The sequence below is a fragment of the Aquarana catesbeiana genome, linkage group LG05, assembly GCF_042186555.1.
Source record: "Aquarana catesbeiana isolate 2022-GZ linkage group LG05, ASM4218655v1, whole genome shotgun sequence".
Lineage (NCBI taxonomy): Eukaryota > Metazoa > Chordata > Amphibia > Anura > Ranidae > Aquarana > Aquarana catesbeiana.
The window spans coordinates 235,625,552-235,647,153 of record NC_133328.1 but is presented as its reverse complement, the minus strand read 5'-3'; the positions used below and the strand labels follow the sequence as shown (position 1 = coordinate 235,647,153).

Genomic DNA, 21,602 nt, shown 5'->3' with positions numbered 1-21,602 from the left:
ACGATGTACAATGGGATAGGGACTAATGTAGTCACGCACCCACACTCACTTAGGTTGAACTGGATGGACTGGTGTCTTTTTTCAACCTTACTAACTATGTAACTATGTAACCTATGTGGCTAAATTCTATTGTAACCACTTCTGGACCAGCAACGTACCCGTACGTCGCTGGACTTTGGGTAGTTATACCGAGATGATGCCTAAAGCAGCTGCAGGCATCACTACGATACAGTTTTTTAGTGGTCGGCTCTCTTGTAAAAGCAATCCTAGCCGTTGGACTGCTTTTACAGGCAGCAAGAGGGGACCCCCCCTCATTCCGTGGCTTGCTTGGGCTCTCCTGCCCCACTAGGAGACCCGATTGCCCAGCCAACATGTCTGCTGGCTGGTCAAAAAGCCAAAAAAGGATCGGCTTTGATCGACTCTTCGCTGTGGTAACCTGGAAGCAATGACCTGACATTGCTTCCGGTTTACCCGGGTGTCAATGGCGCCATTTTTAACAAATCAAAAGCATTCAAAACACAGATCTTGGTGTTTTGAATGCTTTTTAAGGGCAGAGGAGGGATTTGGGGACTTTGTAGAAAAAGAGTGTCATAAAGAGTACCTATCACATGCCTATTGCTGTCACAAGGATGTGTACATTTCTTGTGACAGCAGTAAATATGATAACACTTTATTTTTAAAGCAACAGTGTAAAAAATAAAGAAATAATAATAAAAAAAAAATTTAAAATTAAAGTGTCTCCGTCCCCCCGTGCTCATGAGCAAAGGCAAATGCGTGTGTCGGTCTTGTACACATGTAAACAGTGATCGTCCCACACATGTGAGCTATCACCACGAAAATCAAATCATTAGCAGTAATTCTAGCACTAGACATCCTCTGTAAATCTAAAGTGATACCTGAAAACCAGGGGTCTCAAACTGGCGGCCCTCCAGCTGTTTTGAAACTACAAGTCCCATGAGGCATTGCAAGGCTGACCATTACAAGCATGACTCCCACAGGCAGAGGAATGATGTGACTTGTAGGGCTGTAAAGGCTTTTAAAGCGTCGCCTATGTATAGTAAAATTTATGACGTTTGTCGCACGGGACTGCACAATTTTAAAGCATTTCATGTTTGATATCTATTTACTCCGTGTAATATCATATTTTATATTTTACAAAAAATTGGGATATGTATTGTGTCTTTTTTTATTAAAACTCCAAAAGGTGTTTTTTTTTTTTTTTAATTTTCGAAAACCGCTGCGCAAATACTGTGCGATATATATAAAAAAAGCAAAACTCAGCAATTATTCTCTAGGGCCTCTGCTTTAAAAAAAATATACATAATGTTTGGGGGTTCTAAATAATTCTAAGTAATTCTAAGTAATTTTCTAGTAAAAAAATACTGATTGTTACATGTAAACAAAATGCCAGAAAAGACATGGTCTGGAAGTGGGTAAAAAAAAAAAAAAAACAAATACATGAGAAACAGGCCTTTAAAAAGAACAAAGTAGGAGAGACACCCTCAACATTCTAGATTTACAATGAATGCAAAAAGAATATGAGAAACACAGCATATATATATTAATAGTCAAAAGGTTCTGAAAGCCCCCAGCCCCCCATGGTCACAGATGACAGGGAAAGGCAGATATATTGAATTATTTTTTCCCTTCAGTCTTTAGAGAAGAGAAAACGGGTCTGATAGTCTTAACAGTAATATTAACAATAAATGACCTCTGTGGTTGACTTAAAACAAGGTTTAAAGAGAAATTCAATGTGAACAAATCCCCAGGTCCAGATAGCTTACACCCACAATTCCTTAGAAAATTTAGCGGAGTTATAGCCAAGTCACTAATTCAAATTTCTAATGACACCTTGCTGACTGGAATGGTATCAGCTAAGTGGCATAAAGCAAACTTGGTGCCCATTTACAAAAAAAGGATTAATGTGCATACCAGGAAACTACAAACCAGTCAGCCTAACATCACTAGTATGTAAGGAATTTGAAGGAATGGTAATGGATTGTATACAGAAGTTTATCTGCGAAATAAGTATCGTAAGCGACAACCATCATGGTTTTATGAAACTCTGTTCTTGTCAGACCAACCTGTTTTCAATTTATCAGGACATAACTGAGAAATTGCATGGTGAAAGTCAAGTGGATATAATTTATTTAGATTTTGCCAAGGAATTTAATCTATAAAATAAGATATTTTGGAGTTGTTGCTATTGTATATACATGGATAGGAAACTCGGTACATGAATGGGTCTAGAGAGTAGTGATAAATGAATCATTCTTTGAATTGTGAGTGGTATGCCCCAGTGTTCTGTCATGGGCCAGTGGTGTTTAAATGTGTTTATTAATGATAAAGAGTTTGGAATTAAGAGCTGAATTTCAGTGTTTGATGATCCCACATTATGCAGGAAAATAACTTCCACATTGGATATATCCTCATTACAGGAAGACCTTGCCAAATATGAAATTTGAGCAGCTACATGGCCAATGAAGTTCAAAATTGAGAAATATAAAGCTATGCACTTGGGTGCCAAAAATAGACATGCAAATTACATGTTGAGAGGGGCTCCCCTAGAAGAATCGGTGAGGAGAAAGGATCTGGGGCTGCTTGTAGAGCATAGGCTTAAAAATTGCATGCTATGGCAAGCCTCAGCTAACAAAGCTAGCAAAATGCATTAAAAATGGGTATACATGTTAGAGATAAATCAATAAATTTATCCCTTCACAAAACACTGGTTCGACCTCATCTTGAATCTGGTTTAGCCTTATCTTGGTCATCAATCCTCAGGATCAATGTTGTAAAATTAGAAAGAGTTCAGTGAAGGGCAACAAAATTAAAAAGTGGGATGGAGGACCTCAGCTATGAGGACTGATTAGTTATTCACTCCGGAGAAGAGCTACTTAAGAGAGAATTTGATTGCAATGTACAAATATTATACAATGTATAATAAAGGGTCACTCTAGTAGCTGTGATAAATTTGAGGTTAACAGAAAAGAGGTTTAACCTTATATTGTGGAATGGATTCTTTACTGTTAGAGCAGTTAAAATGTGGAAATCCCTCACCCAGAAAGTGGTACTAGCTGAGAGTGTTGACAGCTTCAAAAAACTTTCAGATGTCTTCCTCGGGGAGCAGAATATACAGCGCTATGGGATTTGTTAGAGAATAACAATCACGCACACACACGTACTGAATGAATACGTGTCTTTGTTCAACCTTATAAGCTATATAACTATATACATTTTAACCACTTCAGCACTGGAAGATTTGCTCCCTTAATGACCAGGCCATTTTTTGCGATTTGGCACTGCCTCGTTTTAACTGACAATTGCGCGGGCGTGCGACTTTGTACAAAAACAAAATTGGTGTCCTTTTTTCTCCACTTCTAGAGCTTTCTTTTGGTGGTAATTGATCACCTCTGCAATTTTTTAATTTTTTGCGCTATAAACAAGAAAAGAGCGACAATTTTGAAAAAAAAAACCTATATTTTTCAATCTTTGATAGAATAAATATCCCCCAAATTTTAAAAAAAAAAACAAAAATAAATTTCTTTCTCAGTTTAGGCCAATATATATATTTCTACATATTTTTGGTAAAAAAAATCACAATAAGGGTATATTGATTAGTTTGCACAAAAGTTATAGCGTCTACAAAATAGGGGCTATATTTATGGCATTTTTATTATTATTTTTTTTTTTTTTACTACTAATGCCGGTGATCTGCAATTTTTATGGGGACTGTGACATTGTGGGGGACAGATCGGACACTTTTGTTGGACTATTGACATTTATACAGCGATCAGTACTATAAAAATGCACTGATTACTGTATAAATGACACTGGCAGTGAAGGGGTTAACAGCAAGGGGCAATAAAGGGGTTAACTGTGTGTCCTATGGAGTGATTCTAATGCCCTGTACACACGGTCAGACATTGATCGGACATTCCGATAACAAAATCCTAGGATTTTTTCCTACGGATGTTGGCTCAAATTTGTTTTGCGTACACACGGTCGCACAAAGTTGTCGGAATGTCCGATCGCCAAGAACGCGGTGACGTCAACCACGTACGATGAGACTAGAAAAGGCCATTTCAGAACCAAGCGCGGCACCCTTTGGGCTCCTTTTGCTAATCTCGTGTTAGTAAAAGTTTGGTGAGAGACGATTCGTGCTTTTTCAGACTCGTGGCTTTCAGATCATTTTCTGCGGTTCAGTTTGTGCTTGTGGGTTTGTATCTGCTCTTCAGTGCGTGCAAGCAAGCTACGCGTGACTTTGTCATTGTGTTCTTGTTCGTTCGTTACTGTTTTTCAGGTCGCTCTTCACAGGCCTTGCTGTTCTTCAGTGCGTTCTGTTACTCCATTCTGAGCAGCCGACTGTATTCTAGCCATGTTGCGTATAGGTACTCCTCGTAGAGCATGGTCTCCTGCCCTATATTCACATCATGTAGTCACTTAACAATGTATTTTATCAGCTCCATAGTAGTGCTTTACCCCAAACAACCCCTAAAATGTTTAGAAATGTGATTTGTGCTTTAAATTCAGGCAGAGTGCGGGAGGCTTTTTTTTGTGGTGTCCCCAAATCAGTATTATTAACCCTCCCTCCTCCCAACTGCTAAGTCAGCTTATCCCAATTCTCTATCTATCCTCAATCATCTATCTGCTGACTTTGCCAAACCCATACACACTATACCCACCTCTTTTGTGGTCAGATTTATGCATGAATTCCCCAAAGCATGTAGTGCAAGGGCCTGCCTGTATACTTTCAAATGGTACTGTTTAAAGTTTTTGTATCCTATTATTATCTTGATAGGTAATAACAGAATGTCCAAATGTGCTCAAATGTGTACAGTGTGTATTTATATCTTTGTATTATGACACTTCTTACCTGTCCAGTGGTCTGCCAATAGTGTAAATAAGGAGGGGCTGTTCCAAGTAATACTCATTATTTAGGCATTCATCTCTCAATGAAGTGGAAAGGGTTACCTGTTCAAGATTCCCCCCCTATAATGTTAGAAATGGCCCATGAGAGGGGGGGGGGGAATATGATAGGTGTACCTTATACTTTGGTGTTGTAAAATTCCCATTAATAAATGTTATCTGGATGTTGGCCAAGAATGTTTGTGTCTAATCTGCTTTCCATGTTTGTGCAAAAATACTAATTTATTTTTGTTTTCCTCAACAGTTTCCTTCCACGCCACAGGAATGGCAGATGGTGGCCTCCCACTTTGCCCAGCGGTGGGACTTTCCTAACTGCGGAGGGGCAATTGATGGGAAACACGTCCACATCATCCCACCACCCAACTCTGGGTCGTACTATTATAATTACAAGGGGTTCAATAGTATTGTGATGTTGGCGGTGGTGTCGGCTAATTACGAGTTCCTGTATGTGGACGTGGGGAAGAATGGCCAGATGTCCGATGGTGGAGTCATCTCCCAGACTGAGTTTTACAGGAGTCTCCAGAATGGCAGCTTGGACTTGCCACCTCCAGAAGAGAATGTGGAAGGACTCCCATTCGTCTTCCTTGCGGATAAAGCATTTGCGCTGAGGGACCATTATATGCGGCCATTCCCGATGAGGACCCTCACCCCGGACCAGAGGGTTTTTAATTACCGGCTGGCCAGAGCCAGAAGAGTGGTGGAGAACACATTTGGAATCATGGCCAGCCGGTTCCACCTATTTCTTACACCCATCCATATGGCAGAGTATAAACTGAATCATATAATCCTGGCGTGCTGTGTTCTACATAACTTTTTACGGCAACATTCTGCCAACTATGCTGGCTCAGTTGGGCCTGAGGCCGGAATTATAAATGAAACAACCCTGACGGCGCTTGAGAGTGGCCGTCCTGGCTTGCCCTCCCTGAGTGCCCGTGATGTCCGCTAAGATACCTTGAGTTCTTTGCGGGTAGGGGGGCCATCAATATGCCAGACAATTTGTGAAACCTTGATCAAATAAAAAAAATTAAGCAAATCTTTGGTGACATTTACTGCTTGTGTTTGTTTTAGCTGACCCTGACTGAAATGTGGTGAGTCCTGAAAATGGCATGATTGTGTAACCTTATACAAAGCACTGTTGGGTGTTATTTACTAAAGGCAAATACACTTTGCACTACAAGTGCACTTGAAAATGCACTCAAACTGCACTTGTAGTGCAAAGTGGATTTGCCCTTAGGAAATAACACCCATTGTCACAGAAAGCAGCAATTACATCACCACAAAAGTGTTGTAGCGTTGAGACAATAATCCACAAATTCTTGATTAACAATCTTTTTAATACCTGCACAATCACATGTGCATTTAGAAAAGGTTTTTAAAACAAACCAACATGTTTGTTGTATAACAATTTTTGGGGTGGCATTATCAAAAATAGAAATGTCCATTTAAGATAAAACAGGCATGTTTAAAAACAACAAGAAAGACACAAATCTTGAACTTACAAAGTTCACATATGGTAAAACTTGAAGGCAATATCAGACATGAGTATTTAGGAACTGTGTTTGATATTGCGTTCAGATGGGGTGAAGTCACCCCAGGAAAAGCCAAATTTGCAAGATGCACACCAATTTACGAATGTCAACATGTGCTATCACGGGGGATCAAGGGACGTGTTTTGGGGGAGCAACCCCTTCCTCTCAGCTACTTTATTATTGAGGAAGGGGTTGCACCCCCAAAACGTGTCCATTGATCTCCCGTGATGGTAGATAGCACATGTTGACACACTGTGTGCATCCTCAATATTTGGCTTTTCTAAAAATCGCTTAAACATTTTTAACATTGTAGCACACAAAAAAACAAAGGGATTTGGAGGGGTTTTAAATTCTCCGCAAAACATCAATGATGTTATTATTTTTTTGAATAACATCATTGATGTTTTTCTTGATGTTTTCCAAAGCTAAATTACATTACATGATCTCCCCAATCAGGATCTGTGCACTTTCTGAGGTGAAATGCCCTGGATCCACAATATCACGATCACCTAAAAAGAGAGAAACTAAAAAAAAAACAGGTATTATAAATATGCCGGCATCCATCTCTTACCTGAGTCTGTGGTCGCAGACACTCACCTGTTGTGGTGCCAATTTCCACCACGTCTTCTTCCTCCTCCTGCTCTTCTTGGGTTGGGGGTATTTCCCCTTCTTCCCGAGGTGGGGGGTCTGTGGTCTCCTCGGATGAGGGGTGTCCTCCGAGTCTTTTCTCCCCTATGTAAAACAAAAATTGTATAATTAGCACACAGATATTTGATGGCCAAAATATAAAGATGAAACATTGCTTGGAAGTGGTGTACAATTGTCTATTTTTGCAGAGTTCCAAGATGTAGAATTTTTATTGTCCGTTGTCAAGCTTCAAGACTTTACCTGTTTTGTACAAGCTTCACAGATGGAGACCCCCCTATAGTATACACTGGAGCACCTGTGTGGGCCCCCTAATAAAAAGGGTGTTCTTGTGTCCCACACTAGTGCTCCAGCGTCCAGATGTGAAAACAGCTGCCGAGTGTCCTCTCCTTACACAGAATCTAGTTTGCATTTCATTCTAGTAACAAACCCATCTACACAACCAAATATTTGTCATACAAGTAGGCCCTAAAAAATGTGGGCAAATGCATATGGCCTAAACAATAGTGTTTTATAGGCTGAAAGAAAAATGTTTGATACGAACGAATAATGTGCCCATGAACATGAAAGTTGCCATTTTAAACTGTACAACACTTAAGAAAAGCACATGGAGCAGCACGAACGTAATAAAGACAAAAAGAATAGGAACACAGCACAACTACTTACTTTTTTGCAGCACTCTCCAGATCTTTCTGTACTGCTCGGCCTCTCTTAATTTCAGGTCCGACCACCGCTTCCTGAGCTGATCTTTCGATCGACGTACCCCGAAATTCCGGTGCAGACTTTTGACCACTTTCGCCATGATCTTGGCCTTTCTGATATTGGGGTTGGGGTAAGGTCCATACTTTCCATCATAGTCAGCCTTCTTCAGTATGTCGACCATCTCCAACATCTCCCCAAAAGACATATTTGAGGCCTTAAATCTTCTCCTTCTGGATCCAGACGTTTCTGGATCCGGGCTTTCCTCCTCCTCCTCCTCCTCCTCGTTGCTATAATTAGCATGCACCTGCTCTGACTCCACCATGTGCTCTTCACCCACTGCGCCGAATGAAACGGGGCAGGGAATAGACTAGAAGGAATGTCAGGGGCGGACAGAGTTACACGCATGCGCAGTGTATATAAAGCGTAACACACGTGCTTAGTACGTACGATCTGTGAGCGGAGGAAGGAGTATCGGAGGTGCCGATCGTGATATCGAAGGTAAGAGCCAAACTTGGGCCTATACTGCTTCTAGATTGAGGCCTATATTGTAACTAGATTAGGAGAGTTTTGCCTGACATTAGGGTTTGTCTTGTGTTGTGTCTTGCAGTGAAAATGGATATCTTGAAAGATACCGACTTTATGGCAATCTTCATAGATATGTTAAGGGAGCTGCCTTGTCTTTGGAAGATAAACCACTCACATTATAAGAACCAAACAAAGAGGAAGGCAGCCCTGGATCAATTGCTGGAATTTGTGAAGACGGTGATCCCCACGGCAGACATAACCTATTTGAAGATCCTAATTGGTGGCCTGAGGAGCACTTATCTAAGGGAGCACAAGAAGGTCCTGGATTCCCAGAGATCCGGAGCAGCAGATGACATCTATGTCCCCAGGATGTGGTACTATGACAGGCTGCATTTTCTGGCAGGCCAGACTGAACCCAGGTCATCACTCTCCAGTCTTCCTTCCCCCCCAGCTGAGGCTTCTGATGCCCAACCTGGGCCTTCCAGGCAGCAACATGTGGAGGATCCCAGCTTGAGCCAGGTATAGCATTCCTCTAAATATTTCAGGTTGTCCAATCAATGATGTTAACTAGATGTTAGTTTGGAGTCCTAATTTATGATTGGGATTGATGATGCAGAAATTAAAACCATGTCCCTTTTTCATACACAGGGAAGTCTCAGCCAGGAGGTGGCTGGGCCGAGCAGGCTGCCTGATATATCCAGGTCCCTCCCCTACACCCGCAAAGAGAAAGTGGCAGGAAGAGGAGTACCCTGGAGGAGGCTGCCATAGGCCTCTTTTGGAAGGCTACAGAGGCCCTGACAGCCCCCCACACTGTGGAGGAGGACTTTGCTGGCATAATTGCCTGTAAAATGCAGCGGATGGAGGAGGGCCAACAACTCATGCCTGAGTCAATAATTTTGGAAGCTCTCAATAAGGGGTTGAGGGGCCAAATAACATCTGCTACCCACATTTGTGACCTCACACATGGTCCTCCTCCTCCAGGTCCTTCTACTTCTCCTCCTCTTTCTCCAGGTCCTTCTAGTCCTCCTCATCCTCCAGGTCCTACTCCTCCTCCTGCCACATCTCCAACAGCAGAGCCACAGCCAGAAAGGAAGCGTGGAAAGAAGACCAGAAAGTGATGACCCTGGATCCAGTCTGGTCTGGCAAAAGATGCAGCCTCTTGTGGTACCACAGCCTGGGGACACAGATGTCATCTGCTGCTTTCCGGATCTCTGGGACTTCTGGACCAGACTGCACTCCCTTACATATGGACTCCTCAGGCCACCAATTTTGATGTTAAAGAATTGATGTCTGCCCTGGGGGTCCAAGGCTTCGCCAATTTCTGCTGTTTCTCCAGCGTTACCTCCCTCTTTGTTTGGTTCTGAGCCCTTAATAAAGGATTTTTGGTTTCAATTATACTCTCCTATGTGTTTTTTCCTTCAAAAAGGACAGTTTGTTTGTGAGGATTCAGGTACATTTCTAAAGTACAATGTGAAATTAACAAGGGACACCAACACCAAGCAATCTCCTTGAGATTAAATAATATAAGATATCAATGGTGTTGTGGTAACTTGACACACAAACACACACAAAAATATTCTGGAGTAAAACTAAAAATAAAATAAAACAAAGATCAGCATTGGAAAAAATACAAACCTAAAAAAAAAAAAAAATTCTGCCTTTAAAAAAAAATAAAATAAAAACAACACAAATATTTTTGTCAGATGTGACAAATCAAAATATATTAAGGGAATCCCGATAAATAATAAAGAAAGAAGTTTGTGAGAAGTCTGTGTGAATATGAGCAGCAAAACTACTTCATTCTTCTCACATTAAAAGAAGAAGAGAGTGCGCTGTATTAAACCATTTTTAACATTGCACCGTGACGAAAGTGTTGTATCCATTGCGAACGCTAAGTTTACCAGACCGAGCTGTTCTGTCTCGGAATTTCTTCTGAGCATGCGTGGCACTTTGTGCGTCGGAACAGGCCACACACGGTCGGAATTCACGCGATCGGATTTTGTTGTCGGAAAATTTTATAGCCTGCTCTCAAACTTTGTGTGTTGGAAAATCCGATGGAAAATGTCCGATGGAGCCCACACACGGTCGGAATTTCCGACAACACGCTCCGATCGGACATTTTCCATCGGAAAATCCGACCGTGTGTACGGGGCATAACTGTGGGGGGATGGGACTGCCTGGGTGGGGAGACCGTTCATTGTTCATACTTAGTATGAACAACAGATCAGTCTCCTCTCCCCTGACAGCACGGAGATCTGTCTGTCTGTAGTGGTCTGAAAGCGAGCCAACGTATAGCTATGGCGGTTCACCCAGGGGAGCCAACCTGCCACAGTATAACTCATGCTGGGAAGTGATTAAATTCTGTACAATTGCTTTGAACCATGAAATCAGGAGATCTGTTTAATAAACTTTTCATTGAATTTGTTACAACATAAAATTCTAGGCATTTATAGTTATATAAATCTATTTTTTGTTAGGTTATAAAATAAAGCCTATTACAAGGTTTGTTATCACACATTAAGTGAAGTGCTCTACTTATGACCTTTATGAAGTTATTGGTTTTCACAATTTTAGTGCATATAAATTCTATGTAGTTGTTATCAGACTGCTGAATTGAATAGACATGAAAATATGGCTCTATAAAAATATAGACACTTTTAAACTATTCAAATTATTTATTTTGCTTCTAGATATAAGAGACATGTTATATCATTGGAATGCACTAGGAGATCTATTATCGTTTTCACACAAAGTGGGATCCATATTTTATTTAGATATAGAATTACATGAAAAACAAATTAATTTTACATCTTTGTTATATAAGGTAAGTTCCTTACAATGTTAATAAAAACTGAAGGCCACACGAACGGCTTAATACACAGATAAAATGCATACATTATAGCTGTTTATTTTGCTAAATGTTTTATTTTTGACCATCCAGTTCTGAGATTTACACAGCTCCAGCACAGCATAGTCCTGTCTGGCAGGACAGAAGGGATTATTTTTTTCTGCTGCAGTTAAAGCGGAGTTCCACCCAAAAGTGGAACTTCCGCTCATCTGATTTCTCACCCCCTCCAGTGCCACAATTGGCACCTTTCAGGGGGGAGGGGGGTGCAGATACCTGTCTACTTCAGGTATTTGCATCCACTTCCTGAAATAGACTCCCGCGGGAGTCATGCTCCCTCCCGCACCCCCCGCGCTGTCTCCTGGGAAACACACAGGTCCCAGGAGATAGCGGGGACCACTTAGGACGTGCAGCGCGACTAGCTCATGCACAGTAGGGAACCGGGAAGTGAAGCCGCAACGCTTCACTTCCTGATTCCTTAACAGAGAATGGCGGCGGCAGCAGCCGAGAGCCGAGTGATTGATCGGCTTCGGCTGCCGACATCACTGGACTCCAGGACTGGTAAGTGTCCATTTATTAAAAGTCAGCAGCTGCAGTATTTGTAGCTGCTGGCTTTTAATCATTTTTTTTTAGGTGGACTCCCTCTTTAAAGAGTTACTAAACTAAGGACCCTACCTTCACAATATCTGGTCTCCCATAGTCACAGGACATGGAGTAGTCTTTTGACTTCTATCAGTGTCCAGCCAAGAACGAATTAAAGCTTGTAGGAGTTTTCTGACTGTGCTATGAGACTGCAGGACCCCGGACCCTCTGTCTGGACAGTACTGATTGGTCCTGTGCTGATCACATGTATCCTCCCAATAAAAAAAAATCCTCAGTCTCTAGCAATACACACCAAACTGAGCATGTGCATCCTGACTTCATAGACTCTGTGTTATCAGGAAATTATTAGGCGTCAGTGGAAGAAGAGGAGGATCAGAGAAGCCAGGCTCAACAGCCTTTTTACACAATGCAGAGGATTAACCCCTTAGGTACAACAGTGAGTAAAATAAACATGTTTTACTACATATACAGACTGATCGTGTATTTAGTAACACTTTAAATAAACCATACAGGTCTTGTTCCTCCAATAGCCTGTTACTGGACAGTGAAAGGAGAAGCAGCACACTGATAAGCTAATTTCTCTGTGCCCCTGCTCCCTCCATTTACTAGCATCTTCCCTGTTAGCATGTGAGCACTGTAGCACATCTGATTGTTTCCTTGCACTACTTCCCCCTTTTTTGAGCATGAGCATGAAGCTGTTAATAAGTCAAATTCAGGTACATATACTGCTTACATTTAAAAATATGCATTTAATGATGTGTTAATGAATACAGAGCTGCTTTAATTATTGTGTTTTACATCTGCCTAGAGTTCAGTTTTGAAATCTACTTTTTTTTTTTTTTAACAAATTTTGGATAAAGTGGGGAAAAAGATACAATATCTATCAAGATTTTTGACTGTGGACTTAACTTATCAGGCTTTTTAGCTTACAAGTTAACATGTTTGCAGAGTTATTAAAAGACAGGCTACTGTATTTGATGTGTAGTAAAAATGTTTTTGGGATACAGAACCAGTCACATACCCTTCATTAGAGGAAGATTATCCTATGTCCTGCTGGCTCCTGGACATAGGATACAGCGGCCGTGACAGTTATGAAACCCAAAACTTGCCTTCCCCTTCCTTGCCTCTCTTCCTGTCACAAATCCTTCTTATTTTTTCCTAGAATGATACAAGGGAGAGCCTGATATTTATCCTCTCTGCTTCATTCGCAGAATGCCTTGCATTTTAGGAAAATATTACAAGACTTTTTGTGAATGGATGGTAGGGGAGGAAAGTGAGGATGAGCAGCACAATCCTTCACTGTCAAAGCCACTGCCCTTAACCTTGACAATCCTGAAGATTACTTCTGTGATAAAGATCCATCTTTACTGAAGGGAGGATTTGTAAGATAATCAGGAGCCACCAGGATATAGAGTACACTTCATTAGAGGTAAGTTATGTGATTGACTCACTGATAGATGCAACTGGACTCACAGATAACACTCTAGAGCACACCTTTACTGTCTATGAACCATTGTCTATGACAATGTCTCCAGTGGTTCTGCACAGCTTCCAGTCCCATACTACATAATAAAAATGTCTAGCACAACTACTACTTCTACCGGGGGATGTTTATTCACTTACTGGTGTTAAAAGTTATTTTTCTTAGTAATGCCACTTTACTTCACACCTCACCAAACATTTAGTTGTTGTTTTCCTTTAATTAAACCCTTTGCTATGTGTTGGAGATGTTATGTGTGTTAAGCAATTGACATGGTGTGATGCATATATAAACATTGTAACTCTGTGCATTTATCTAAACATTGTAACTGTGTACTAAGGTATCACCGATATCTTGTCTGATTAATACAATAATTGGTTTATTAAAAAATTGTATGACTGGTCCTGTATCCCCCAATTCAGCAGTAAGCAGTGATTCCAGTGCTTGTAAAATATTTGACCTCTTTTTAATGTCATGATTTGAATGGTAGAAAGAGTGGGTAAATTGAATAGTTCTCTTGGTTAGTCAAGGGACATGTATACTGTATATATATATTTTTTTTTAAAGAAGTAACTATACATTTACTGCAATAATGAACAAACAACTTTTAATATGTGGGTTTTGTGTTATGTTTCTTAGATTTTTCCTAATGTGAATACAAGCGGCCACCTTCAAAAGTTTATTAAGTCTGCTACTGAAACATATATTTCTTTTTTGAATGCTACTTTATTAGTAAAAAGTAATCCACAGAATGTACAGTTTGTTTTGACTAATATATTAAGACAACTCACAAGATATTTGGAAGACCTTTTTGCAACCTTTGATGAAAAGCAGTTAGAAGAAGAGTAAGTACAATCTACCAGTCTTTTAAAATTACTTTTATGCAGAACTATTTTTGCTTCAAAGGACTAAATTTTTTTTTTTTAAATAGTCATTGCACCTAATTAATTCATGTCTACCTATCTTTATTTCTGACCAATAATATAAATAGCCTGTGGTCTGTTTTTGTACCCTGCTGTGTGATAAAAAAAAATATTTCCACTGTTTGCTAAAGCTCGCACTTTTCTGGAACGTGAAACAAGTGAGCGGATTAATGTGAAATCCTCTGGCAATATGCCCTTGCCATAATCCTTATTGATGACTGTAGAAATGTTTTAATTAAAAAAAGGATACTAGTCAATATCTAGCCATTGATTCATCTGCTACACTGATAAAAGAGATGAAAAATGTGGGTGACAGGTTGGCTAATAAGTTGTGGTTGATTAAGCAATTACTTTCACATCAAAAAAGATTTGATAGTGTTATAAAGCCTAAACATCCTTCTCTTTCTTGAATTCACATAACCATATGGACCATGACCATGTCACAGGTATGCAGCATTAGAAGGTAATTTGTAATTTGTAAACAAATCCTGACGGATCACAAAGAATTCTATTATCTTAGAATGTTTTATTTATTCACAGAAGTTTCTAACTTACAGTATTCCAGTCAAAGAAAGAAAATGAGTCAAAAGAAATTATAGAGCTATGCACACAACACACACTAAAACGCAGTCCACCTACAGGATAGGCCGGGCAAGGAGAGCCTTATTCAGGGAAGCAGCCAAAAGGCCCATGGGAATTCTGGAGGAGCTGCAGAGATCCACAGCTCAGGTGGGAGAATATGTCCACAGGATAGCAATTGGTTGTGCACTCCACAAATCTGGCCTTTATGGAAGAGTGGCAAGAACAAAGCTATTAAAAGAAAGCCATAAAAAGTCCCGTTTGCAGTTTGCAAAAAGCCATGTGGGGGACACAGCAAACATGTGGAAGAAGGTGCTCTGCTCAGCTGAGAACAAAATTGAACTTTTTGGCCTTAAAGCAAAACGCTATGTGTGTGGTGAAAAACTAACACTGCACATCACCCTGAACACACCATCCCCACCGTGAAACATGGTGGTGGCAGCATCATGTTGTGTGGATGCTTTTCTTCAGCAAGGACAGGGAAGCTTGTCAGAGTTAATGGGAAGATGGATGGAGCCAAACACAGGGCAATCTTAAAAGCAAGAGTCTGCAAAAGACTTGAGACTGGGGTGGAGGTTCACCTTTCAGAAGAACAATGACCCTAAACATACAAACAGAGCTACAATGTAATGGTTTTACATTGTTAGAATGGCCCAGTCAAAGTCTCGTCCCTGATCGCCGCTCATGTAGCTCTTATAGTTTTGCAACAGCTGGAGGGCCGCCAGTTTGAGACCCCTGCTCTAAAGGATAAAGTAAATAAAGTACCCTTACAAGATCACTCCACCAGATTGGTGGGGTATCCTGGGCATTCGAAACATCAAGTGTCTGTGTCTGTTGCTCAGCTTTGTAAGGCCACCACCTGATCTTCAGTTCATACCTTCTCTAAGTTCTACCAGGTGAATGTGAAGGCCTTTGCGGAATCAGCTTTTGGCCCCAATGTTCTTTCAGTGGCACTCTGGGTTGGGTCCTTGATCCTTGTCTGGTATGTTGGGCCTGTTGGTATTCTGTTTGCCTTGTTGCTGCCCACTCCTCTGACTCATTGCTTGGGGACATCCCAGGGTCTATGAATATCTAGACACTGTCCTGTACTGTATGATTAAAAAAAAGGACTTTTTTTTTACCTGTAAATTCCATATCTTAAAGTACAGTACAGGACACAGGCCATTCTATGCTCTGCTTCTATGTTACTCTGCATTGCTTGCTAAAAACTGAGGTCTCATGGAGTGAGGTAAAGTTATAGGGGTATGCCCAAGGGGGCACGTACAGAAGCTTTGCTATTGTCCAATTGCCTGAAAGTAGCAGCCTATTACTCATGGTCTATGAATCTCCAGCCTGTGTCCTCCATGCTATGCAATATACACAGTTCAAAATTCCTTTTATTAGGAAGGCACATATACTACTTGCTTTTGGACCCTGTTTGCATAGTATAACATAATTCCTAAAACCTTTTTTGCTTTGTTAATAGCCTGCTATAAAATTCTATTTGTTGTAATAATAATTTATAATATGGGCAGCACAGTGGCTAAGTGGTTAGCACTTCCGCCTGGCAGCACTAGAGTTATCGGTTCGCATCCCAACCACGGCGCTACCTGCCTGGAGTTTGTATGATCTCCCTGTGCTTGTGTGGGTTTCCTCCAAGTGCTCTAGTTTCCTCCCACACGCTAAAGACATGCTGGTAGGTTAATTGGCTCCTGTCTAAATTGGCCCTAGTATATGTATAAATGTGAATTAGGGACCTTAGATTGTAAGCTCCTTGAGGGCAGGGACTAATGTGAATGTACAATATATATGTAAAGCACTGTGTAAATTGATGGCGCTATATAAGTATGTGAATAGACATTTTGAAGATCCTGAAAGGAATGATGAGGTGGCATACCATACCTAAGTGCCAGAGATTATAGAGGCATAAAGTGAGGGAGAGGCACAAAATCAGACAGCGAGGCAGGTAGTATGCAGAGAAGGGGAGGGAGCAGCCACCTTATATCTCTTGCTCTATGGGTGCAGGTTATTGCTATCCCTAGGTCTAATTTGAAGTCTCTGCCTTTAGTGTATAAAGTGCAGTAAATCTACTGGCCGTGTTGGTACTACATGCATGAGAAGACACACGATTGTTCACCAAAAAGCTTGGTGGGAGCCGCACATGAATGATATTAGTCAGTAGTGGATAGTCCACACTTCTCCTTTTCCTTGCTACTCTCTTTCCTTGTCAAAAGAAGTTTATTGAGTATACAATGTTATAAAGATACATAAAGTAAGTTTACAAGGATCTATAAAGTAAGCTCATTGTTTTACAGTAGGGTTTATATAGGTAAATATCATGAAATTTCAAATATTAAACATTGGGTTCACGTAAACCTAAATTAAAGATATATATAATTTCCTTAGTTACTTTTGTAGGTATTTAAATGATTTATACCTACTATACATATTGTTTACAAGTAGAGTGTATATAGGTCAAATAAATTCTGATAATGAGCTTTAATCGTAAGGTGGAGAAAAGGAAAGAGAAAGAAGAAAAAGGGTTGAAAGGTAGAGGTATGGTCCACAAGGTTGTCCCGCTCGACAGTTTATTATTCTTTTTAGTTCTCTTTGAAGCCTTAGAATGGGTGTCTCTGTAAGTCATTTAATCTGTTACCATGGCAACAGGTATTTGATTTTGATCGATGGCTACCATCTTAGCATGGGACATTGTATTATTCATTCCGTGAATTGTTTCTGCTAGTACCAATGTAGGAGATTTCCATGCCTTGGCCACTGTTTGTTTTGCAGCCGTTATTAGTTGGATCATTAGTTTGAATTGAGAGAGTGTTAACCATTCCGGTTTTAGATTAAGTAAAGTTAAATATGGATCTGGTTGTATTATTTTTTTAAATATTTTAGATGCAATCACGAAGACTTCCTTCCAGAAGGTTTGGATTACTGGGCACGTCCACCATATGTGTAAATATGTGCCTATTTCTGGGCATCCTCGAAAACAAAGAGCTGAGGTATTAGGTGAATATTTTCCCACTCTAGCGGGTACAAGGTACCAGCGAGTTAGGACTTTATAATTTGTCTCCAGTGCTAAGATGTTGGGTGAAGATGACTTAGATGTGAGCCATATGTTAGACCAGTCCGTGTCTTCTAAAGTTCGTCCCAGGTCCTCCTCCCACCTCTGAACATAAGAGGGTCTATTAAGATTTGCTACTCCATATAATTGATTATAAAGTGATGAAATTGTACCTTTAGCAAATGGATCTTTTGTACAGATTGATTCAAAAATGGATAATTGGGATAATGGTGTATCCCCCTTTAGGAATGGTGTATAGAAATTTTTGATTTGGAGATATCTAAATATCTCAGAGTTTGGTAGATCATATTTTTCTCTAAGCGATGGGAATGAAAGGAATGATTTAGATGCTATGAAGTCATTTAGTGTCTGAATGCCTGATGTTGTCCAAGCTTTAAAAGAATTTGGGTAGATCCATGCCGGATAAAAGGCCGGATTTCTGATAAAGGAAAGGAGAGGATTGTGTGGAGATTGTAACTGATATTTGGTTTTTAGTTTATCCCAGAGAGATAAGAAGTGTTTAGTTATGGGATTATGAATTTTAAAGCGGTCTTTAGGATCAAGCCATAATAAATTTGATATTAATAGAGGGTCATTTTCTGAAGCCTCTATAAATACCCATAATGGGATTTCCTGTTTTGCATGGTATTTGGACAGACTGGCCAAATGTGCTGCTCTGTAGTAGTTAGTAAAATTAGGGTATCCCAGGCCTCCTTTATTTTTGGGAAGATGTAGTGTGTGTATAGGTATACGTGGTTTAGAAGAGCCCCATATAAACGAAGTTGCTCTTTTTTGTACTATTCTCAAAAAATAGGAAGGAATTGGAATAGGGAGGACTCTGAATAGAAAAAGCAATTTGGGTAGAATAGTCATTTTGATTGCATTAATCTTCCCCATCCAGGATAAAGGAAGTTGCGACCATTGTTTTATTAGATTTGTGATCTGTCTTAATACAGGAGGATAATTGGTTGAGAATAAGTCAGAATGAGATGCTGTTAAATGAATTCCAAGATATGGGATTGATTTTTCTGCCCATGTGAATGGGAGTGCAGCCCTAGCCGGGATCAATTCCATGTTTGTGAGTGAAATATTAAGCACTAGGCATTTCTTAGGATTAATCATAAGGCCGGATAGGGCTGCAAATCCATCAAGAGCTGGTATTAAGTTAGGACCAGAGACCTGTGGTGATGATAGAAAAAGTAATATATCGTCTGCAAATATACATAATTTGTGTGTAATACCTCCTACTTCAATGCCAGTTATAGTTTGGTTTGTTCTGATGTATTGGGCCATGGGTTCGAGTATAAGGGCAAATAATAAGGGAGATAATGGGCAACCCTGTCGGGTACCTCTTTCGATATTAAAGGCTTCAGATTTGTATCCAGCATATTTTATATAGGCTTTGGGTTTATTATATAATGCTTTGATCCATGTTAAAAAGTGGGGTCCAAAACCCCATTTTTGTAATGAATATTGCATATATTGCCAGGATACTGTGTCAAATGCCCTCTTAATATCGAGAGATAGAAAACATAAAGGGATTTTCCGTTTTTTAGCAATATGTGCCAATAACACTGCCCTGCGTATATTATCGCCTGCCTGTCTATTTGGCATGAAGCCTACTTGATCTCTATGTATTAATTTTCCTATAATGCTATTGAGGCGTTTTGCTATTATTTTTGCTAATAATTTAATATCGAGGTTTAACAGAGAGATAGGCCGATAATTCACACAGGAAGTATCATCAGAAAGGGGTTTTGGGATCATACAAATAATTGCCATTAGTGTTTCTTGCCGAAAAGAATGTCCATCTAGAAGTTTGTTAAAAGTTTTAGTGAGAATGGGAGAGAGTATTTCTGAGAATGTTTCATAGTATAAAGCCGAGTAGCCGTCTGGGCCTGGTCTTTTGTTAAGTTTTAGGTCTTTTATGGCGTTAGCAACTTCATCTATAGTTATAGGCTCATCCAAACTGCTTTTTTGATTCTGAGATAACTCAGGTAAGGTTATTTTTGAGAAGCAGGATTCAGCCTCTGTAGGATTAAATTCATTGTTTGTCTTGTATAAAGTTGTGAGATGTGAGTGAAATTTATGGACTATTTTAACTGGATTACAAGTGTAAACATTTTTTGATAATTTCAAACGTATTGGTTTGAAAGATTTGTTAGTTGAATTTAATGCCCGAGCCAAATATGTACCTGGTTTGTTTGTATTCATGTAGAAATTGTGTTTGGAGCGTTTGAGGGATTTATCAACTGACTCAGTGAGAAATAGATCGTATTCCAATCTAGATTTTTCCAGATGAGATTTTGTACTCTGAGATGGATTATCTTGAAATGATATGTAGGCTGCATTAAAATTGAGTTCTAGTTTTTTTGCTAGATTTTTGCGTTCCCGTTTAAATAGTGCCATTTGTCTTTGTATTGTACCACGCAAGACAGGCTTATGAGCTTCCCACAGTGTTATTGGGGAGATGTCTGTTGTATTATTAATTGATATGTATTCCTTTAAAGCTTGTTCAATGGCCATCTGATGTAGTGGGTGTTTGAGCATTATGTCCGGTAAGTACCACGTTGGGTCATGCGCTTTTGGTATGGCTGAGGCTATAGTAGTGTATACTGCATTATGGTCAGACCACGGAATCGGAATTATATCTGATGCAATAATTTCTGGTATCATTCCTATTGTTAGAAAAATATGATCTATTCTGGTGAAGGTTTGATGAGGGTGCGAGAAATAAGTGAATTTCTTTTTCATTGGGTTACTTTCTCTCCATGAATCTACCAGATTGTATTTGGAAAGAAGTTGAGAAAAAGGTAATCTAGAGGTTATTTTGGATGGTGTAAAAGGTGATTTATCTAGAAATGGGAGGAGGACCTGGTTCGAATCCCCACACATTATCACTGTTCCTATTTTGTGTGTATTAATCACTTGTAATATATGTGAGAGGAATGGTGTAGGTTGTTTGTTAGGAGCGTAGTAGGAAATCACCGTGATTGCTGTATCCATTATATAACCCATGAGTATCAGGTATCTACCTTCTGGGTCTTTAATTTCTGATGATAAGGTGAATGGTGTGGATCGGTGAAATGCAATTAGAGTTCCCCTTTGCTTGGTACAGGCAGAAGCCGTGTAAATTTGTTGATAAAAAGGAGAAATATATTTTGGAGTAGAATCTTTGGTGAAGTGTGTTTCTTGGAGGCATACTATGTGAGCCTTCTTGTTATGGAAAGTACGGAAGGCTTTGGTCCTTTTTTGAGGGACATTTATTCCCTGAACATTCAGGGAAAGTATATTCAGTGGTGCCATGGCAATAGATCAAATAGTTTTGACTTACTTTTTGTTATGCAGAGCTGACTGCGCAGATCAACCTGTGTGGACTGAAGAGATGAATAGATAGAAAAGAAACCAGTGAATTCTGGAGTAAAGAGTAAACAAAAAACATATGAGATTAGATGATACATTGTATAAATTATTTTTTGCAAGTAATCACAATTTACCCGTGAAAGAGAATAAATATCTCTCTCAGGGGAATAAGTGCCTTCGTCACACTCCCACATAATATGGTTGGGAGAATGAGGAGGGCTAATGGGGGTATACGGATCTTCCGCTTACAGGAGAGAAGTGCTATGTCAAAAGACATCAAAATGATGTTTCATTAATTGGAGTGCAGAATATAGTTTTTGTTGAAATTATTTATTCCAGGGTGGTTGTATATGGTTAGTCTTGCCCTAGGCTAAATAATTCAGTTACAAAGGTACTGTTAATAACTTTGGTATTGATGAAGATAGTTTGAATT

At 39.8% G+C, this 21,602-nt stretch overlaps 1 protein-coding gene across 1 annotated transcript in view; it reads left to right on the top strand.

The window, feature by feature from the left end:
- Positions 1-21,602, top strand: part of LOC141145987 (uncharacterized) — a 374,157-nt gene that overhangs the window by 196,112 nt on the left and 156,443 nt on the right. Inside the window, exons 8-9 of the mRNA XM_073632772.1 lie at positions 11,018-11,151; positions 13,895-14,100. Coding sequence (XP_073488873.1) covers positions 11,018-11,151; positions 13,895-14,100 — 340 coding nt within the window. The remainder of the gene's footprint in view (positions 1-11,017; positions 11,152-13,894; positions 14,101-21,602) is intronic.